This window comes from Pocillopora damicornis, chromosome 1 (genome assembly GCF_964200805.1).
Source record: "Pocillopora damicornis chromosome 1, jaPocDami1.2, whole genome shotgun sequence".
Taxonomy (NCBI): Eukaryota; Metazoa; Cnidaria; class Anthozoa; order Scleractinia; family Pocilloporidae; genus Pocillopora; species Pocillopora damicornis.
The window spans coordinates 4,311,296-4,332,651 of record NC_142670.1 but is presented as its reverse complement, the minus strand read 5'-3'; the positions used below and the strand labels follow the sequence as shown (position 1 = coordinate 4,332,651).

General features: G+C 38.6%; 2 protein-coding genes across 2 annotated transcripts; both read left to right on the top strand.

The window, feature by feature from the left end:
* Nucleotides 1-7,049: 7,049 nt before the first annotated feature.
* LOC149051426 (uncharacterized) lies at nt 7,050-11,594 on the top strand. The gene is made up of 2 exons (XM_089214222.1): nt 7,050-7,061; nt 7,538-11,594. Exons 1-2 carry the CDS (start codon nt 7,050-7,052, stop codon nt 11,588-11,590), a joined length of 4,065 nt encoding a protein of 1,354 aa, XP_089070348.1. The 3' UTR covers nt 11,591-11,594.
* A 6,416-nt stretch (nt 11,595-18,010) lies between these two features.
* LOC149051425 (uncharacterized) lies at nt 18,011-21,002 on the top strand (the record flags this gene model as incomplete). Its single annotated transcript, XM_089214214.1, has 5 exons — nt 18,011-18,166; nt 19,331-19,427; nt 19,688-19,721; nt 20,149-20,253; nt 20,941-21,002. Coding segments are annotated over 5 exons (432 nt in total), but the record flags the coding sequence as incomplete, so codon positions are not given.
* Between the last annotated feature and the right edge of the window lie 354 nt (nt 21,003-21,356).

The window sequence follows — 21,356 nt, the reverse complement described above, 5'->3', positions numbered from 1 at the left end:
ATCTCCCTCTTGTGATTCCGCCGGACACGTACGCTTTTGACTGCAAAAATATTTAGTGCAGAATTGGCGGAAGTTATTTACAAGAAAAAAGCTTACCGTTGTCATTTTTAGAAACTTTTTGAAGTTGTCACGGTGAGAGCGGAAAATGAAAATTAGAGAGAACTGTAACGCTAATGGAAAGATGACCAAAAACAAATGTGTATCATATTGAACGAGGGATATATCGAGTTGATCACTTGAAGAGAAATTGCATTGGTACAATAGAACTCACGGTGTGAATTCATCCTTATCGATTCAGTTATGGCAGGGTGTAACATGTCCTGTTTTGAGGAGAAAAGGGGTTTTGCGGATTGCGAGTGTTTTACACTAAAAGAAAAAGAGCTGAATTTAAATCACAGAATTAACTAATCGCCATGGAGAAACATGTAAACAAGTAATAATCATAAAAAGAATAAAAAAAAAACTAACTAACTAAAAAACAATCAATAACTTTCTTAAAGAAGAACAGCAATTTTGATCACGAAACTGGGCATTAGATGCAGTTAGATCTTTCAAACTCGTGAATATGTTACCTTCGTTTTTTCATCGAATTGTTATGAAGCAAAATATCATTTTTGATATTTTCAGGCATGTAGAATTAACAAATGACATCGTCTGGAGAATAGAAGGATTCAGAGGATAACAGTTTAACAGGTACAAATCAATTTTCATTCTGCAATTGATTAGAGCTGTAGAGCTCATGTTATTTCTAATGAAAGATCGCAATCTTATTTTTCTTGCGGCTGACAACGACCAAATTTAATTTCAGTCAAATTTTCCGGTTTATTGTTATCTGATGTGAAGATATTTCAATGGTTTCTCTCATTTGACTGGTTTAATAGTCTGCACGCGATGCAATTTCCTAAAGCCTTAAACTCCTAGAAGTGATATAACTTGTAACGTATTCTTGTAATATCAATACATTATCCAGCAAACAGGCAATGAGAATACTCAAAGTTTTATCAGGTAGAATTCGCTATCTTTGAACTAACACCAAATTTCTGTATCTACTTTGAAATGAAACATGTAGCAGCTAGAGGGGAGAATTAACAATTAGATCTCAGGAGTTAAAGGTTTAACTGTGCGTGATGATTTTGCGGCAGAAGCGCGTGACGAGCATGTGACAAAGCTGGATGACGTGACGTATACAATTAGAGCTCTCGTCAATATCAAAACCAGCAAATATCTCTCGAATACAAACGAAGTTTGTAACAAAGCTCGAGGTTGAAAAAAAATTACACAATCCGTACGTTTCTTTTGATATGGTAACATTCGCGATATATAGTAATAATAACGGTAATATGGTTGTCGGTGAAATACCAGAATTTTTTCAGTTTCTAAAACGTGACATCTCCACCACACGCGGTAAATGTACCTTTTATATTCGCATATAAAGGTATCAATGTCGTCATTACAACCGGATTTATCAACATGACAATTTTACGTTCCATGTGGGCTGTTTTTTTTTCAATTGTATTTTTTACCTGAAGCTGAATTCAATTGTTTTTTAAAGAAAATAGTTCTTGTAATGAGAAACTATTGTATTACAATGTCCGAAATTGAATTGATTTTTCGGTGAGCTGAATTTCGGTGTAGCGGATGTCTGTAATCGATGCTCCTATTTAAAAAAATTGTATTTGATTCAAATTTTCAATCAATATCTTTTGAATAAAATGGATGATACATGTCGGCCTATCGATACGAATTTATCTGCTTGAAATGAATTATCTGTTTGAAGGAGTTAAAAGATGTCATGACTCGATGGTAGAATTCGTATCCACGCGCGGTTATCTAATACCTCATATATGCGTTAATAAAATAATTCAAATAGTACGCGCGCTCTGATTGGCCATAAAACCATTTTACATGAGCGTATGTAAACACGGTTTTCGTTCCTCTTTCATTAGTTATTTTATAAAAGAAATGTAAAATGGTTTCCGTGTTTACTTAGCCTGATGTAAACACTTGGGAGGTTGAGAGAACACGAGATAAGCTGGAAACCACTCCGCTTCGCGTCGTGGTTTCCTACGCTTATCTCGTGTTCTCCCAACCTCCCGCGTGTTTACATCAGGCTATGTAAACACGGAAACCATTTTACATTTCTTCATTGTATTACTGGAAAAGTGTGAGCCTTAAAATGGCTGTACATCGGCCAATTTCCATCACTACATTTTTAGCCGGGACCGAGACCAAGGCTTCGTCAGCAACGGATCAAAGGATGTATCATACGATAACTAAATATATTCATGCACCACGGAATTACCAAATGAATCTGCGAGTTTCGTTGTGATTTTTATTTTGTTTAGGTCGAATCCGTGACCTCTGTTTTAGACAAAAATGCTGAAAAAGCTTTTATTCATAGGACAAAAATATACTGTTTAGTTACGAAATTATACGAGGTATTCAACAGGCTACAAGCATTTCTTTATTTCCTTCTGTGGGGAATCAAAGTGGGAATCGAAAGAAAACACATTTTGCATTCTTGGGTAACCGATCAGAGCACAGCTTTCCTGCTCTCTCACGGGTCCCACTTTAACGTATAGATAGCAGAGGAATTGGGAAGACGTGTCAACAAAAGTGAAAAATTTTAACCCCAGAACCACGATGACTAAGACCTCTTGATCACGTATGAAAAATAAACCCCGTCAACGACACGATTAATTATTCTGGTCTTTTAAACGTTTTGGAACATCAATCCACCTCCTCACAAAACTTGACACGATAATCTTCGACGGTGAATAAATTTTTGTCTTCAAATGTTCGAACTACGTATCTACAAGGGAGTTAGTAGTATCATTTCTAAGTGGTTATCTGTCAGAGTTCGGTTTTAGTAGATATACCTTTACGCGCGATGGCGGACTAAATAGGCACATTTTTTGCTCGTTTACACCGTGCGCTGGAAGATAAAACTGTGAGCTCAGTAAATGCTGATCTTGGAGCAGAAGCTTGTTCTGTATGGCAAGACCACCTCAGCAGCTTCAGGGAAATGTTCCAGATTTCCCATCAGCTATAATATTGCAAAAGATTCTCTTTTGATCAGCAATTCGTTCACAAATAATTTTTCAGTCTCATTTCGTTTTCAGTCTACTTCCTCCGCCAAATGCTCATGGCCTGGCAGTGAATTCACTCGATGGCCTACAAGATTAAGCTATGCAGGAGTCTGTGTGTTGCGCTTGGCTTTCAATTTCTTGTGGATGAAGTTTTTTGATAGCAAGAGTTTTGTTGAAAAGGACACTTTCCAGTGCCATCTTCTCCAGTCCCTCAAAATAACCTCGTATTCAGCGCCTTTTCCGAATTCGAAATGAAAAAATCGAGTACTTCCCCGACATAATTTGGGAGGGACCAGCTCTTAATTTAGTATCTAAATTTCCTGGTTCCTTCAAAAAATAATTAATGAAGGAGTTTATTGACCAGAACTTATAATTCTGTTAATAAAAAAAAGACTTTGTCCAGCAATTTTTCGATAGCTTTGAGGGACATTTTACACATGCACTTTGTAGGGGAACAGGGTCGATTAACGTGTTTCTTCACGCAATAGGCTCGCGGGGTGTTAGTAGAATTCGTGACGGTAACGCAAGCCCTCAAAGGTGTTTCGGTTTCGTTTGTTGTATAATTTTTGATCCATGCTTATCCATGCCTACCGGGTACAACTAGATTGTTTATTGCAACTCACGCTTTTTGATAAGGGACAGCCTTGAACGACGTTCCAACCGATGAGACTACGAAAACAAACAAACAAACAGACAATTGAAAAAACAAACATGACACAACCCGCAGAACTTGACTGTCACGCAATCACAATAGCGTGACGGAGGAAACTTTGAGATTCTTATTCATCCTCTATGATTAAGTATTAAATGTTTTCTCTGGGTTACTTTCATCTGAGTCTCCTCTTTTGATTTTAAACAATGTAGCGCAGTACAATCGATTCAATTTTATTTCTAGCTATGGCAGAAAGCAACCTCCCAACAACGGGAGAAGAACTGGAGGTGAAAAATGAGTTTCCAGCCACAGGTGAGAAAAAGCAACAGGGAGAGACTTTGTTGTGGTGATTTTGTACTGTTTGTTAATTAAGTATATCTTAATTCTGGTGCACAATTTTTTGGATCAATTCGACTCGAAGGTTTTAAGGAATCCACTAAATACGCCAGTATTAGAACGCTACTTGTAATTGCACATAGTTGTGATCACTAACAAAGTTGAAATATCTTCTCGGTAATTTCAGCTACAGAAGAAAGTCAAGTTACGTCAAGCGACGCTGAACTGGATGTATATAATGACCCTTTAAGAGGTGAGAAAACCATGTGCAATAAGATTGTTTAAAAGACGCCCCAGTAAACTTTTTGTCACATTTACATCAAAATTTGCGTATGTTCTGTGAATAAGTTTTTGAAACAGCAAAGGATTGTTTCTTCAAATTCTAACTCTTTTACTAGTAAAATGAAAAACCAAAGGAAAAAAACAATTTACTGCTCGATCCGATCAGGTAAAATGCATAGACATCATTAATTATACTAAGCAATAAAGCGACAAATTTGAAGGCGACTTAGCTTTGAAGAGCCCTAAGTTAAAGAATGGGCCAAAATTGGCCTACTAGGCTTCGTAAAACTCAGAATTCTGAGTTTTAGAAGTGCTTATTTGTAAATCAACGCAAAAAGTTTTGGAGATTAACTATTTATCTAAAATTTACACCTAAAATGAACAATATTTGCGCGGAAAAAGTATTATCCTTTTTGTACTTGAAATTATTCTAAATTTTGTCATTTTTTGTATAAAAGTCATTTTCGGTAAGAGAGAGCTGTTGGTACCCGTAGACCTGTCAAAGTCGAGTTTTGAAAAATTTGCAAACGGGTAACTTTTTGAGGCCGCCAAAAGGAAAGTATTTGTGCTAACACCTTCCTGTCCTTTACTGTTCAATACATGTTTGGCAGAAATTTTACGCAATTTGAGAATTCTACAGAGAAGAGGAGGCATTTTGTCTCGGCCGTATGGCCTGTTTTGGTCTTCTAAATATTTCACGCCTCTTTAAACAGTTATGTCAATACCAAGCCCACGCTGTAAACCACCAGCCAACAAAATGTAGAACCGCTGCCTTTTATAACAGGCAAAATGGCACTTCGTGGCAAAGTGATACTTTCCCAATAAAAACAGCAAAAACAAAAGACACGTTTTCCGGCGCTCTTTTCTGAAGGATGGGCAAACCACGAACTCTTCTCACTCTCAGGACAATGTTTCTTTTGTTATCAGAACATTAAAAAATTTCAACCTTTTCCGCTCCTGGCTTTGCTTTGCTTTCTGCATTTTTTCTCAGTAACTCATGGGATTTTATATTGTAACTCGATATTTTGGAACGTGTAACGCAGGTGTAAAAGGAACTTTGGAAACCCTCTCGACTTAAGTGTAAACCGAACAGAACCGAAGCTACAGCTAAAACTCCAAATAGCTTGCATATCTTAAAGCAAACAAATTGCACAGATAAACTCTCCTGAAGGGCGATTGTAAAAGAAATTGAGTTGAAATAGGATCTCCTGGTGAAACTTGTGATATTTTGGAAAACGTAAGCCAGGTGTAAAAGGGGTTTGTCTCAACCTAAATGTAAACCGATAAACTTGAAAGGCTAATAGCCAAGCTTCAGCCCAGACTCTCGACAGCTTGCACACAAACAAAATTTACAGATATTAAACTATTCTGATCTTTTGTTTTTCGTAGCTCTACGCTCCTTTAACCTAAAAGTTCGTTTGGAAGTATAAAGTTGTAGTATGAAGTCGTATCACTCATTACTGTATCATTAACACCAAAACTGTGTGCTCTCAGGGATAGCGAAAGTATGTCTCGAGGAAGGTAACAAAGAATACAGACAAGGAGAAGCTAATAACGCGATAAACTCCTACACGGAAGGACTTCAAGTGAACTGCAAAGATATACGGCTTAACGCCAAGCTTTATAGCAACAGGGCAACAGCTCATTTCCGTTTGGGTAAGAATTTCACATGTAAACATATAAATCTGTCGTGCAGCATTACAAGATAACGGAATACACAATCTGCATCAAGAAAAGAAAAAAATTGAGCAACTGCAGAAAAGTAGCGTAAAAACACAAATCGCCCTGTAGCGGATGAAAATTAAGCAAAGAAATGATCCTCGTTGCATTTTAAGCAATTGTAATTTTTAAGGCTTCTTTGTTGCAATTGCGTGTGATTACCACTTTTTTAAACCCTCTTTTCGGAATCTCATAGCAAACTATGTGGAATGTCTCGATGATGCAACAGTTGCCGTTCAATTGGAACCCACTTTAATCAAGGCTATTAAGAAAGGTGGGTTTTTCAGACATAAGCCATCAACATTCTATTCTTTGATTTCGTCAAAAGAGGATTGTGTGGTTTGTGGCAGGTAGCTGCACTCCAAGTGTCAATTGTATCTGGTGTGTCAACGTCTGTGATGTGGGTAAAAAGCATAAGAAAACGTCAATAAACTCTCAAATACCGCTGCCTGGTTAGTTCACATTGTAGAGCTGTGACATCTGCAAATGGTTTAATATTCTTGTCCCGGATATGGGTGGAAACCCGTAAGCCCCGTTTCCTGCATCTTCTCAGTCACTCTTAGCAGGGGACGAACCCGGGCAGGAGGCACCTGAAAAATTCCCTTTCAAAAGTTAACTGCTCAATGCAGTCTGCCCGAAAACTCCCGAAAAGTGCTGAAAAGCGCTAAAGTGCATATTGAAGTGAAGAATGCGCGAGATAAATTCATCGTTATCATCATCAATTGAAGCTTAATTGGTAGCCGCTTTGCATTAGCTCCTTAGTGTTCATTTTCAGTTCTTCTACACGTTCAAATTTCCTTCATTATCACAATTTTTGTTCCCAGCTAACTGGGAAATTAAGTCCATTTTATCAATACGTTTATACCTTAACAGGGATAAATTAACTTTCACCACCAATTATTCTCTCCTTTTCAGGAGCCAGAGCTTGTGTCGAACTTTGCTGGTATAAAGAAGCAAGGAGCTGGTCGCATATGGGATTGGCAGTATCCTTTAACGAATGTTTCAAACGTGATACGAGATGCAATGCGAATAATATTTCAAGAAAAATCAATACGTTCCAGGCAGATTCTTCTACACATAATGCAAGCGATGTTCTCTTATACTGCACTGAGCAGTTTAAAGAAGCTGAAATATTATTAACGGGTTCTTTCGATTATTCCACGAAACTTTACTTAAAAGAAGAGGCCATATTAACTAATCCAGAGTTTCTGTAAAATGCCCCTCATTTTTGTCTTGAGACGAGCATCACCATGACGACCGAACTTAAACTAATAAATGCGCTTCAGAGCTAGTTAACAATCTCGAATAACTTGAAATCAAATCTCTTCAAGAAATCCGCGCTCGAATTTTCATTCCAATTTTACAGTTTATCCAATACCCTCATTATTATTAAAACACACATTTCTATTGCATTTTCGCAAATCCACCCATGATTTAGCTACCCTTGACACGTTTTAAGATTGAAAACAATGACGAACTTCTGCTTCAATTAATAAGGAAATCGAATGCTGAACTAAAAGTCAAAGCAAACACTTATGCCAGTCTCGGATGTACTTACCATAATGTTGGGCAGTTCAACACAGCAATCGAGTACCATCAACAATGTTTAGAAATTGCTCAAGAAGTAGGAGACAAGGCCGGAGAGGGAAGAAGTGATGCCAATCTCGGCAACGCTTATCAAGGTCTAGAAGAGTTCAAAACAGCCATCAAGTACCATCAGCAATGTCTAGATATTGCTCAAGAGGTGGGAGACAAGGCCAGAGAGGGAGCAAGTTATGGCAATCTCGGCAACGCTTATGACAGCCTAGGAGAGTTCAAAACAGCCATCAAGTACTATCAACGTCATCTAGAAATTGCTAACGAAGTGGGAGACAAGGCCGGAGAGGGAGCAAGTTATGCCAATCTCGGCAACGCTTATGACAGTCTAGGAGAGTTCAAAACAGCCATCAAGTACCATGAACAATGTCTAGAAATTGCTAAAGAGGTGGGAGACAAGGCCGAAGAGGGAAAAAGTTATGGCAATCTCGGCAACGCTTATAACAGTCTAGGAGAGTTCAAAACAGCCATAAAGTACCATCAACGTCATTTAGAAATTCCTAAAGAAGTGGGAGACAAGGCCGGAGAGGGAGCAGTTTATTGCAATCTCGGCAACGCTTATGACAGTCTAGCAGAGTTCAAAACAGCCATCAAGTACCATCAACAATGTCTAGAAATTGCTAAAGAAGTGGGAGACAAGGCCGGAGAGGGAGCAAGTTATGGCAATCTCGGCAACGCTTATCACAGTCTAGGAGAGTTCAAAACAGCCATTAAGTACCATCAACGTCATCTAGAAATTACTAAAGAAGTGAGAGACAAGACCAGAGAGGGAGCAAGTTATGGCAATCTCGGCAACGCTTACCGATGTCTAGGAGAGTTCAAAACAGCCATCAAGTACCATCAACGTCATCTAGAAATTGCTAAAGAAGTGGGAGACAAGGCCGGAGAGGGAGGAAGTTATGGCAATCTCGGCAACGCTTATCACAGTCTAGGAGAGTTCAAAACAGCCATCAAGTACCATCAACAATGTCTAGAAATTGCTAAAGAAGTGGGAAACAAGGCCGGAGAGGGAAAAAGTTATGGCAATCTCGGCAACGCTTATCACCGTCTAGGAGAGTCCAAAAAAGCCATCAAGTACCATCAACGTGATCTAGAAATTGCTAAAGAAGTGGGAAACAAAGCTGGAGAAGGAGCAAGTTATGGCAGTCTCGGCAACGCTTATGAAAGTCTAGGAGAGTTCAAAACAGCCATCAAGTACCATCAGCAATGTCTAGAAATTGCTAAAGAAGTGGGAGACAAGGCCAGAGAGGGAGGAAGTTATGGCAATCTCGGAAACGCTTATCACAGTCTAGGAGAGTTCAAACCAGCCATCGAGTACCATCAACGTCATCTAGAAATTGCTAAAGAAGTGGGAGACAAGGCCGGAGAGGGAAAAAGTTATGGCAATCTCGGCAACGCTTATCATAGTCTAGGGAAGTTCAAAACAGCCATCAAGTACCATCAACGTGATCTAGAAATTGCTAAAGAAGTGGGGGACAAGGCCGGAGAGGGAAGAAGTTATTGCAATCTCGGCAACGCTTATCAAGGTCTAGGACAGTTCAAAACAGCCACCCAGTACCATCAACGTCATCTAGAAATTGCTAAAGAAGTGGGAGACAAGGCCGGAGAGGGAATCAGTTATGGCAATCTCGGCAACGCTTATCAAGGTCTAGGACAGTTCAAAACAGCCATCCAGTACCATCAACGTCATCTAGAAATTGCTAAAGAAGTGGGAGACAAGGCCCGAGATGGAATCAGTTATGGCAATGTCGGCAACGTTTATCAAGCTCTTGGACAGTTTCAAACAGCCACCCAGTACCATCAACGTCATCTAGAAATTGCTAAAGAAGTGGGGGACAAGGCCGGAGAGGGAAGAAGTTATTGCAATCTCGGCAACGCTTATCAAGGTCTAGGACAGTTCAAAACAGCCATTCATTACCATCAACGTCATCTAGAAATTTGTAAAGAAGTGGGAGACAAGGCCGGAGAGGGAAAAAGTTACGGCGGTCTCGGCAACGCTTATCGCAGTTTAGGACAGTTCAAAAGAGCAATCGAGCACCATCAGCGTGATCTAGAAATTTGTATAGAAGTGGGAGACAAGACTGGAGAGGGAAGAAGTTATGGCAATCTCGGCAACGCTTATCAAAGTCTAAGACAGTTTAAAATAGCTATCGAGTACCATCGACGTCAACTTGAAATTTCTAAAGAAGTGGGAGACAAGGCTGGAGAGGGAAGTAGTTATGGCAATCTCGGTAACGTTTATCAAAGTCTAAGTCAGTTCAAAACAGCCGTCGAATACCATCGACGTCAACTTGATATTTCTAAAGAAGTGGGAGACAAGGCTGCAGAGGGAAGAAGTTATGGCAATCTCGGCAACGCTTATCAAAGTCAAAGACAGTTCAAAATAGCCATGGAGTGCCATCAACGTCATCTAAGAATTGCTAAAGAAGTGGGAGACAAGACTGGAGAGGCGTGTGCATTAAGTTTCCTTGGTAGTATTTATGAGTGCCAAGGAAAACTAAAGAAAGCCTTTTTCTGCTATCACTCGAGTGTACTGTTTTATAATGATATCAGGGCCAGTCTTCAACTTAACGATGAGTGGAAAATTAGTTTTCGTAATCAGCACCAAAATGCATACAGAGGCTTGTGGTGTGTAAACATCAAGCAAGGTAAAAATGTAAAGGCTCTTCTTGCCGCAGAGGAAGGACGTGCTAGAGCTCTGACAGCTCTCATGGACACAAAATATTACCCTGGATGTTCTTCAACGCACAGAGCTTCGTGCGTTTCTCTAAGTCGTGTTCCGTTAGACACAATTTTCATAGCTGTGAGGGGACCGTGCGTTTACTTCTGGATTTTCAGCAATGATGGCATAAAAGTAAAAAAAGTAAACATCAACAATTATAAGTATGAGGGTGAATTGGAAATCTTCATCCACCTTCTGAACAAAACTGCCCTGAAGGAGATCGGTGCAAGAGGTACTGTTACAATCGAAAATCATCCGCTTGATTCGCCGACAGAAGAGAAAGTGGCCAATGATGTGATCCACGTTGATGTGAGGCACTCCCAATCAAGTGCTTTAAAGAAGCTGCATGAGATCATCGTTACTCCCATTGCTGATCTGATCGAAGGCAACGACGAGATCACACTCGTTCCTGAGGGGCCATTTTGCCTTGTACCTTATGCAGCGTTGCAGGACTCCAACTCATCATATCTAAGTGATTCTTTCAGAATTCGTGTGCTTCCTTCTCTGACGACGTTGCAACTAGTTCATGATTGTCCAGCTGACTTTCACATGAAGACTGGTGCATTGCTTGTCGGCGACCCATGCTTCAAACATATCATCTATGGGGGAAGACTTTTGGTGCAACTGCCAGGAACAAGGAAAGAAGTGGAGATGATCGGACGTATCCTCAATGTCTCCCCTCTCACTGAAGAAATGGCAACAAAAGATGAAGTGTTAAAACGAATGTCATCAGTGGCCTTAGTTCACATAGCAGCGCACGGTAAAATGGAAACTGGAGAAGTTATCCTGGCACCAAACACCACAAGAGATAACCCTCAGCCGCAAGAAAAAGACTATTTACTGACGATGAAAGATGTCATAGAAGTTGGGTTGCGAGCACGTCTGGTTGTACTTAGCTGCTGTCACACTGCTCGAGGGGAGGTCATGGCCGAGGGTGTGGTCGGCATGGCGCGTGCACTTTTGGGTGCCGGTGCCAGATCTGTTGTGGTAACCTTGTGGGCGATTTGCGACGAGGGAGCCCTGGAATTCATGAGTTTCTTTTACGATGCACTTGCAAAAGGCAAGAAGGCAAGTAAAGCTCTCAATCAGGCCATGAAGTGCATGAGAGAAATTGAAAAGTTCAAGGCGGTGAATTACTGGGCACCATTTGTACTCATTGGTGACGACGTCAACCTGGATTTCATGGAGATTTAGAAGCTGCAGCAAGTAATAATTCTGTTGATACATTCTATATATATTCAATAGAAAGTTACATTAAATCATAATCTTTGCTCCTATGTCAGCAGTGACACTTGCGTGTTATTTTCCTTTCAGTTGGGTTACGAATTACAATCAAGTGGACACGTTTACGATGATAACATTCTTTTTTGGAAACATGATAGGAGTGAAATAGCAAATCTGTTTTAAAACAATCCTGTTGTGTAATGTATCGTTTCATGTGTTAAGAAATATTTCATGGCAACTCAACTAACCTCCCTGAACTTAGATTCTTTTGTTTTTCAGTTAAGGCAGTGAGCATTGGAATCCGCGGGAGTTTTCGGATACCTACAGATGCTGATATTTGGACCAGAAACCAGTAAGCTACCGATGAAACCTTTGGCAAGAGTCTCTTTTCAAAGCAGGAAGAACCAAAAGACGGCCAAAGTCAAGTTTAACAAGAAAACAGATTTCCATTGATTCAAAAGTTGCCTTTTTGCTTGTCTGAACTGCTTTTACGAGCTTAATCTTTGAGATCTTTCTCAAACTATTGTTTGTTTTTTCTTTTTGGTTTTTTTTCATATGATGTCTTAAAATTATCATGACTAGCTATGTGAGAAGTTATTTTTAATCTAAGTATTTTCTACTGTGAGGATTTGGGCGTTACATTTACGTGGAGGTTGAAACCTCTTGAAAACGTTTTTCAGACTTTTTCTCAATCGGTTTAGTCTCATGAGTGATATAAAGCTATTACAGCCATGTGCGTGTGTAGAGAATTTCCATAGGGATTGGAGAATAATCAATTGTCCGATTGCTCGATTATCTTAGTCTATGTCGCATGGAAATTGTGATGAACTTTTCGAGGATTTATACTCAGCCATTGGTACTTAAAGTTAGTTTCTGCCGATCAGAATTTGGTTTATCTGGACTTAAAATGACAGTTTTTGGCCGTAATGGCAAGGATTTAGTCTTGGTATTAATTAATTTTCTGAGATATCTCCTTTAATTTTGAATGCGATAAATTGTGTTCTTTTTTACAAGCAGAACGATGCATTGCAAGTATTTTGTTTAAACTAATCGTCCAAAGGCAAAACGAGAAGGTTTATTTAATTTATAATTTTAGTTATGGCTTACAAAGCATTGAAGGAAGCTCAGAACGAGCTGGAAAGTTGGAGCCAAATGATTTTATTTAGTTTCTCTGATTAGATTGTTTACTTGCTATCTAAGTACAATAAATTAACATTTGAATGTCAAACAATGAAACAAGTCGCTTGGTATTTTGTTAGAATGGAAGACGAAATCAATGACAAAGGAAGGAAAATTTCTGCATCAACCTGCATAAGCCATTTCTTGTCGTTTGAAGTAGTATTCGCTTAATAACTTTTGCTCATTTCTTTGAATAAGTTTACTGAATGAGAGATAAACTTCGATATTTTCTGACTCTATAACTGCTAATATCGATCACTGGCAACCGTTACTTGGGATGTCACGCGACGCACTTCTTTAGCACGTTATGTGACAGATATGATGTTTTGTCACATCTTTTCTTTTGGAGTAGTGAGCGCACCTATGTCTTATTTGCTCGACCTCTTCCCATTTCCTTGGATAGAGTTATTAAATGAGATATTAACTTCGATATTTTCAGATTTTATATCTGCCAGTTTCATTGGTTGCTAGTTTTTTTACCGATATACGGCTAACGGTTAACCCCATGGAGACCCTCGACTGGGTGACATGCAAGATGTAAAACGGTTTTAGAAGGTGGCATTTGCAACTCGAATTAAGAGTGCTGGTTTTTGAGGAGTAAGGAAAACCGGGAAGAACAAGCCGTGGAAAAATCCTGGAAATAAGGATCAACCTGGGAGAGACGGGCATGGGAAGAGCGTTGTCGCTACGCATTCCTGTTATGTGCAATCTGAGATGCTTAATGAAGCTAACGCGAGAAATTCACTTCAGGGCGAGCAGGGATAAATTTCCCTCCTCCTTTAAAGACCTTGTACTAGATCCGAAAAGTCAATAAGCCCTGATATTCTGACTTCACCCCAGATCTAAAAAACTGCGACAACGTAGATCTTTTCGCAGGAGTTCTCTACTGACCATGGCATATATTACAATCATTTACGAAAGAGCCATGGGAAGGGGGGAGGGGTGGGTCGAGGTTCCGTTTATCCCCCCCGAGTTGGGAGTATGAATAGCTACGTGTTTTCAAGGGTAGCGTCACAAGTGGGGATCTAAAATATCTTAGAGCTACGATTTCAGAAGGTAAAGATAAGAATTTTCCTAAGTAATTGCTGGACTTGGACTTATTTCTTCTTAGATTTTCTCTTCGTGCTTCATAACTGTACTCCATCTACCCACCTTACAGCGGTTTTTTATAATATACCACACAGGTGGATAGAGCTCTTAGCGTGGGCTGATTGGCTAATTTGGAATTCATAGTTGAACCTGTATTAAGCGGTCGGTTGTAAATTTCCCGAATTTTTTTCCTCTTATACATTGTCATTTTCACCACTTTTCAGCGGTGGTCTCTATTAAGCGGTTGTGGTCATCCTTGACTGAGTCCCATCAGCCTGTTCGGGTTGTACGGAACGGTCACTTAGGGAGGAATCACTCGAATAAAATGACGAATTGTCTCTGAAGTAAAATTTATTCCATATTTGTCCCCCAAAATCAATGTTAGTATTTAGAGTTCGTATGTCCTTAACAAATTGCAGATTATAATTCTTCTATCGGACTGTTTGTATCTGACAAATATTACACGAGAAAAGTACACAAGAAAAATCATTTGTTGGTTGATTACTAAGAGGTTAATTGCTAGAATTCTAATCTATTGTTCTGTTTTTATGCTGTACCATCATTTTGTTGATGTTATTTGATACATTATTTACATAAACTCGACATAAATTACATGTTGAATTATGTTATTGATGAAATATTGTTTTCTTGTCTTTTGTTGGTGACCTGTATTAAACCGTGATAACACTCAGTCACGTATATTTTACAAATTAAAACAGAGGAATCTTTTTTTTGCCACTCATGTTGAGTGCTGGACTGCTGTGCGGGTAAAGGGGGTAAGTTTCTAAAGAAACTGTGGTGCTGCATCAGTGGAAGAGTATAACAGGGTAATTTTGTATTATTGACTGAGCTGATAATGTAAATTGGCCACTGTAAAGAGCTTAAAAGCTGAAGTTTCGAGTGTTAGCCCTTCATCGCAGTGGTTGAAGGAATTGTGAGTTGGGTGTGTATTTAAATGAAGAAAATGGAGCTACGCTATTGGTGGGAATATGGTGACGAGAAAACAAGAATAAATTAGCTGAATAAAAAGCTTTTGTTGATAGTGTGAGGAGGAAAAGTGCCGTCCTGAAAGGTAAATCTTTGTTCTGGAGTTTTGCAGCCCTTTGAACAGCCTAAGTGTAGGGAAAGAGATTGTGGAGTTTAAATTGTCTAGCAACCGGTTTGGATGTGCTCGTGTAATTTCTTTCTACATCGTGAAGGCATTCTTGCTGTGCAGGTAATTGAGGGTTGAAGCCCCAGACTGCAAAAACACTCAGGGGTTTTAAAATAACTGAGGAGAATGTGCTGCCTTTGCCGTAACATCTCCAAATGGTTAGACGTTCTGGTCTTCTCAGCTAAGGATGATAAACCATAGGCCCCATACTCTCCTACATCTTCTCTGTACTGGTTATAAGCAGGGGACATTAACCCTTTAACTCCCAGAAATGATTAACAGGTAACTTCTCCCTATAATATCCTTACATTATCAAACAAACAGGTGATGAGAATACCCAGACTTCTCAGGTAGAGGATGTTTTCTTGAACTAACAGGAAAGTTCTTATAACTGATGAATATGCAATTGTGCAGCAGCTAGAGGGGGAATTAAATAATAATAATCAGATCTTGAGAGTTAAAGAATAAAACAACTCACAGACTTCAACAAAGAGTAAAGAATGTGGCTCCCAGTGTGGTCATCTGGCCTTGTTTTTATTTATGGAGGCCCACATTTAAACTTACTTTAAAGCCGAACTGAGCCAGCCTGTATAAGTATTCCAAATAAATACATAAATAAATAACTCAATATCAAGTTCACTCCCCTATTACAAATGGAGGTTAGGTGCCCAAGGGGCCCAGGAGCTGCAACCACACCCCATGGCGCTAGAACACCCGACTGGCCTACCCAATCTTTTTCCAAGCCCCCTCTGAGCACCCATCACACTAAAGACAGATGGCTCAGTGGAGGAAAACATAAATAAATAGATGAATAAATGCATAAAACAAATAAATAGAAATAAACCTTTCAGTTCGGGTTGGGGAGAAGGAAATGCCAAGAACCGCTACCCTCAAGAAAAACAATGCCACACTGTAGAACAGCCAACACCACACAGGCACATGGTAGAATAATGCATGCACTGATAAGGTGTACCGCTAAACGAAGACGGCCCCAGGGCCCCAATGATCACAGCACTGCTGTATTTAACTCTGTAGAATGCAACAAATGCTGCACAGACGCTAACAGTCAGCTCAAACGCGAACCGAATACTTGAAATGCTACTAAACATAATAATAATTGCTCCTAGTCGTTAAATATATTAAATTCCATTTATCTGTATTGAATTGTTTTCATAAACTAATTCTGCCCCATGGCAACTGAGTTGATTTACTCAACTCAATTGCAATTTGCTAAAATAAATTCAAGCAAAAGTATCAAAACTGCAAAAAAATTCGATCAAAACCGAAAACCGCATGCAAAACCGTCAAAACCTATAAATGTTCACATCTCAGTTCTCAAAACCCTAATCGATCCCATACAGTGTTGACAAGTGGAGCATACAGAGGTTTTGCGGCTATTCGAGATCAGTGGAGGTGCATAATGGCCGCTCGTCGGGATCGAAGAGAAACCGGAATCCAAATAGAAAAATCCGAAAACCACATTGGAGATCAAATCCGAAGCTCAATAGACAAGTATTTTTGACGAAAAATTGGAAACCAAATGCTAAAAGACGGAAAATCCGTAAACCTCAATGAACACCGAATCCCAAAAACCGAAATTTTTTGGCACAAAAACTGATCTAAAAAATACTGAAAATTCCAATGCCCTGGCCCCTCAGGGATGAATAGGACAGTTTAGTCCACATATCACACAAATGATAACAAAAAAACCATTATTATTGCTGAAACCTTCACGAAAACTTTTTTTAATTTTTTTTTTAATTTTTCAATCAGAAACATGCTGCAAAACAACTTTAGTCACGCGATATTTTTCAGGGAAGGTGTCATGTCACGCAATCGAATTTTTCATCGACTAAGAACACCGATGCTTGACACTTAGTAAATTGCACAGCTGCAGCCTCACGGAATGTGTCCTTTTTTTAAATTAGAGATTTGCATTATATGGCTATATGGCACAGTCCTTCCTTTAAATACAGAAGAGGATTTGATCTCATCGCGAACGGAGTGAAGATTCAGCAAGGAACACCACGGAGATGTTCATATTTTCAGTTCGTTTCGTTTCGTTTATCAAATCACAGTTAGCCCTAGAAAATTCCGGAAATATGGTCGATTCTAGTTTTACAATAGAGACTAAATGCATTGTATGACATCAGATCTTTGAAAGACAGACGCAAAGAAGAGTGTTACAAACGTTAACTCTTTGACTCAGTTGTATCCAATTCTGCGCATAAACTCCATCATCTGCTACCACTCAAGCTAACACAATTAAGTTGGCAGTGTAATTTTAAGTTGTGGAAAATGTGCACTATTCACGACCGCATTTATTCCATTCATGTCCAATCGGCAGAACTTTTATACGTAGTTATTTTTTCTCTATAGGGTCAATTTATGTGACAAAATTGTTTTTCAATTACAGCGTATAAAACTTCAAAAACTTTTTGCAAATTTCACGCTGCAAATTTGAATATTTTTCAGTAAACAATCAATATACCTCGAAGAGACTAAAGTGCAACGAAACAAACCACAAGTAACCAAATCGCAGAGCAAGCTTGCATGAATCTACAGCGCATTCGTGAAAATATCGACATCAACAACAGAGTACGTACTCCTGAGAAGTGTCCTCCGCGGACCTATTTGCCATTTTCAAAGCAATCTATTGAGGAAACTGCATGTGATTCGACCTCCCTCATCTGACAGCTCCTTTTATAAGAGGAACTCTATTTGGTTCGGCGAACTCGAATTAGATTATGGTTATCTTATGACCTATTGTCTTTCTCGGAAAATTAGCGGAAGAGAAATAGCAGGAGTCTGGAAGCTAGCTAATTTGGTGACCGCTGACTGAAGTACAGGAGATTTTCAAAGATGGCGCGAAATGTCGGAGAGTGATGTGAGTACATCACTATACTAAAATTGTTTGTTAGTCGTTTTCGTTCTCAGTGATAGTCTTTTAACTGGTGTTTCAATTATAATTACATATTTTTCTACAGGATATTCGATCGTTCTTCAGCCCTACTGGAAAGACAGCGAAGCAAGGCGCTTCGAAAGTAGAAAATAAGCGCGGCAAAGATTCTACTGCGAAGTCATTAACGAAACAAGATGTAGGAAAGCTCCGAACGAAAACCAAGGTAAGTAATGGATTATGTAGCATTTGAGAGAGAGATTTATTTGTGTTATCAGGGAATTCGCCTTCAGAAGCGACGGAGAAAAGATCTGCCCATATCACAGCCCCTGTCTGACTGAATCGATCATCGTTTGTGTCTATACACACGGGTGCAATTCACAATCCCAACTATCCTCTCCTGGGGGTAGGGGGGGGGGACCTTATTTGGCCAAAATTGGTATTTATTGCCATACATGGTAAAATTTCCTTTGTCATGAGTCTTTAATTTTGCACATGGTAGGTAATTTTACGACATGTTTCAATCAAGAGTTTCATTCCACTACATATATCTAACCCAAGGTATCTTTCTGGACTGGAATGTGAGAAATGGTGTGGTACTGTGTGTTAACTAACTTTGTTGGTATAATTTTCAATAGTTTGTTGGAGTATGTCAGGGTAGCTGAGTGAGGCTGATAAGTTACAATGTTTTGCCTTTTTTTTCATCCTGAACAAGGTTGTAAAATGAAGCAATTTTGTATTCATCCTTTAACTCCTAAGATCTGTTTGCTAATTCTCTCCTCTAGTTGCTACACATTTCCTTGTACATTTGTTATAGGAATTTGTTCTTAGATCAAGATAACAACTTTTTTCATAAACTTTTTTTTGGACATTGTATGGATAGTCTTGGGAGAAGTTACATGTTAATCACATCTGAGAGTTTAAAGGTTAAACAGCATGATGTGATACACTGCCACCTAAATTTCACTCAAGTTCGAAATATCTTGGACATTAGCATTCCCTGCAAATTTGTTCAAACTGCAGCTTACTAACGCTGCAGAGTTGTTGCAGTATGTAATACTAATGCTTATTTCACGATTTTGACAAGTACTGGTAAATTTTCATTTATTTTGACTAAAGGTAAAATGAAATTGTTGATTAACTGGAAAGTGATTGAAAAACAAACCTGGAGACTTCACTTAACCTAGACTATTTTTTCCACAAGCCTGGTGTCTTCTTTTGATTATCTGAGGTGAAAGAAAATGTTTCGTGAGAAAGTTGAGCTGCAAGGGACAACACCCCTCTTGATGCTATCCAATATTCTGTTTGGTCTTTGTTGTTATTATTAGGTCTAAAGAACCATAATAATCTCACATTTGTGTGAATATGTTATCGTTTATTTTCTGGGCAGGGTTTATCAAGTAGTGAAGATGATGACATTGCCCAGAAACTAAAACCAAAAGAAAATCAGAAGAAGAAAAAGAAAGGAAAAAACATTATTGACTCAGGTAATGTTTTAGGGTGAACACCAACAGTTTCTAGAGGAACAGATGTTGAGACTCTACACAAACTGTCATACCTCTGTATAAGTTTTAATGGTTTCAATGTACATGTAAGCTAGGTAGTTGTGCTGTATAGTGTCCTTGTCAATTCCCAATGCAATTTGCATTATCACAAAAACTGTTGTAAAAAGATTCACATGATGATATGTGCAACATCACAATGATGTCTTGACCCTATTTCTACATTAATCTTACATCTTTGTTAGATTCTGATGAAGATCCTCTTCCCCCAAATATCAGGTATGTGATTTGTTTCTTGAAATTTATTTTCCCTCTTATAAATTTACAGTTGTAGTTAAACGTTTGGACCCTAATATCAGCCCTGAATCAAGAGTCAAGGAAATGATCTCCAACTATAAAAGCTCTTGATTATTAAACAAATTCTCCTTGTCAGCGTCTTAGAAAATTCGTAGATACAAGTATGGAGAATATGCATACTGATGTCAGGTTGTATTCAGTACCTGGTTCTCTTTCATGCACTTTCTCCACAGTATGGAGAATATGCATACTGAGTTTTAGTGTTAAGGGTTAAAAATGAAACACAAACAAACAAACAAACAACAGTGAAATGATAAAGACAGTGTTACACAGCCACCAAAAGTGAAGATAACACATAGTTGTTGTGGTACTGAAATATTTAACACATGGATTGTTATTCTTGCTTCAGTCCAGTCAAACCTAAAGAGAAAAAAGCAACTTCTGCTTTTGATTTCTTTGGTTCTACTCCAGTTGAAAGCGAATCCAGGAAGACATTTGCCAAAAGAGAAAACAGGTGAATAACTAACTACACTTGTTTCACCAACAATTTTTTTACAGTAAAAATCAGGCATCCTGTGTATTTTAAACAGTACTTCACACATTGTGCATTATTTGAACAGGGAAAACTTCAAACCTCACCAGAGCTTGCCTTTCTATAAAATTCATGCATCACATGTTAATTTTGGGCTCAATCACACATCCCTTGTAAACCCTCTGCCAATCTCTTATTCAGTAGTTATATCAGGATGTACAACAGTTAACACATACCATGTCACAAAATTAATGGGCATAATGACCAGTGTTTGAGTCATGCATTATGTAATCATATTACAGGAATTTTGTGGAGGGGGGGGGGAAGAGGAAAATAGTTTTGGCAAAAGCAACACCATGGGGCTCTTTAAAGGGATAAGTCCTTTCACCTCTAAGATATTAAAATCAACTCTCTTTACTGTCCTCACACAAGTGTTATGACAATATCTTAGAGAATACGGTGTTCAATCAATCGATATCCTCTTGTCTGATAATTTTCTTATTACATTGCTGTTTGATAGTGAATTAGTATTGTTAAGAGACATTAGAAAATTGATCACTCTTGAGAGGTTAAATTTTAAGCTTGATCCAGAGCTCAGCCCACTTAATGATTATACCTTGATTCCCTGTAGAACCATCAAGAATTATTTTTTGTTTTCATTTCCAATAGAAATTTGATGAGTCTGAAGGAAATGAAGACTCCAAAGTGAATAGAAAAGAAGAGTATAAAAATGGGAGAGAAAAAGAAGGAAGAGAAAATGGGAATGTCAACCATCACACAACAGAGCAACCATCAAAGAAAAGAAAGGAAAACTTCTCAGAATCAAAGTCTGAGGTTAAAAAGTCTTCCCCTGAGAAGAAAAAGGTTTGTAAGCCTTTTGATTACCATCCTTTATTGTTGCAAAATTAATCATTACTATTTATGCATAAACCTGCTACCCTGATACTAGAATGGATTGGATCTGATATGATTGCATGTGTATGGTAAGTGTTATCAAGCTCTTGAATAAGGTACTTGTAGTAAGATGAAACAGTGATATTTTATGACTAAATTTGGCTCTGTATAAGATCCAAAAACCTACTCAA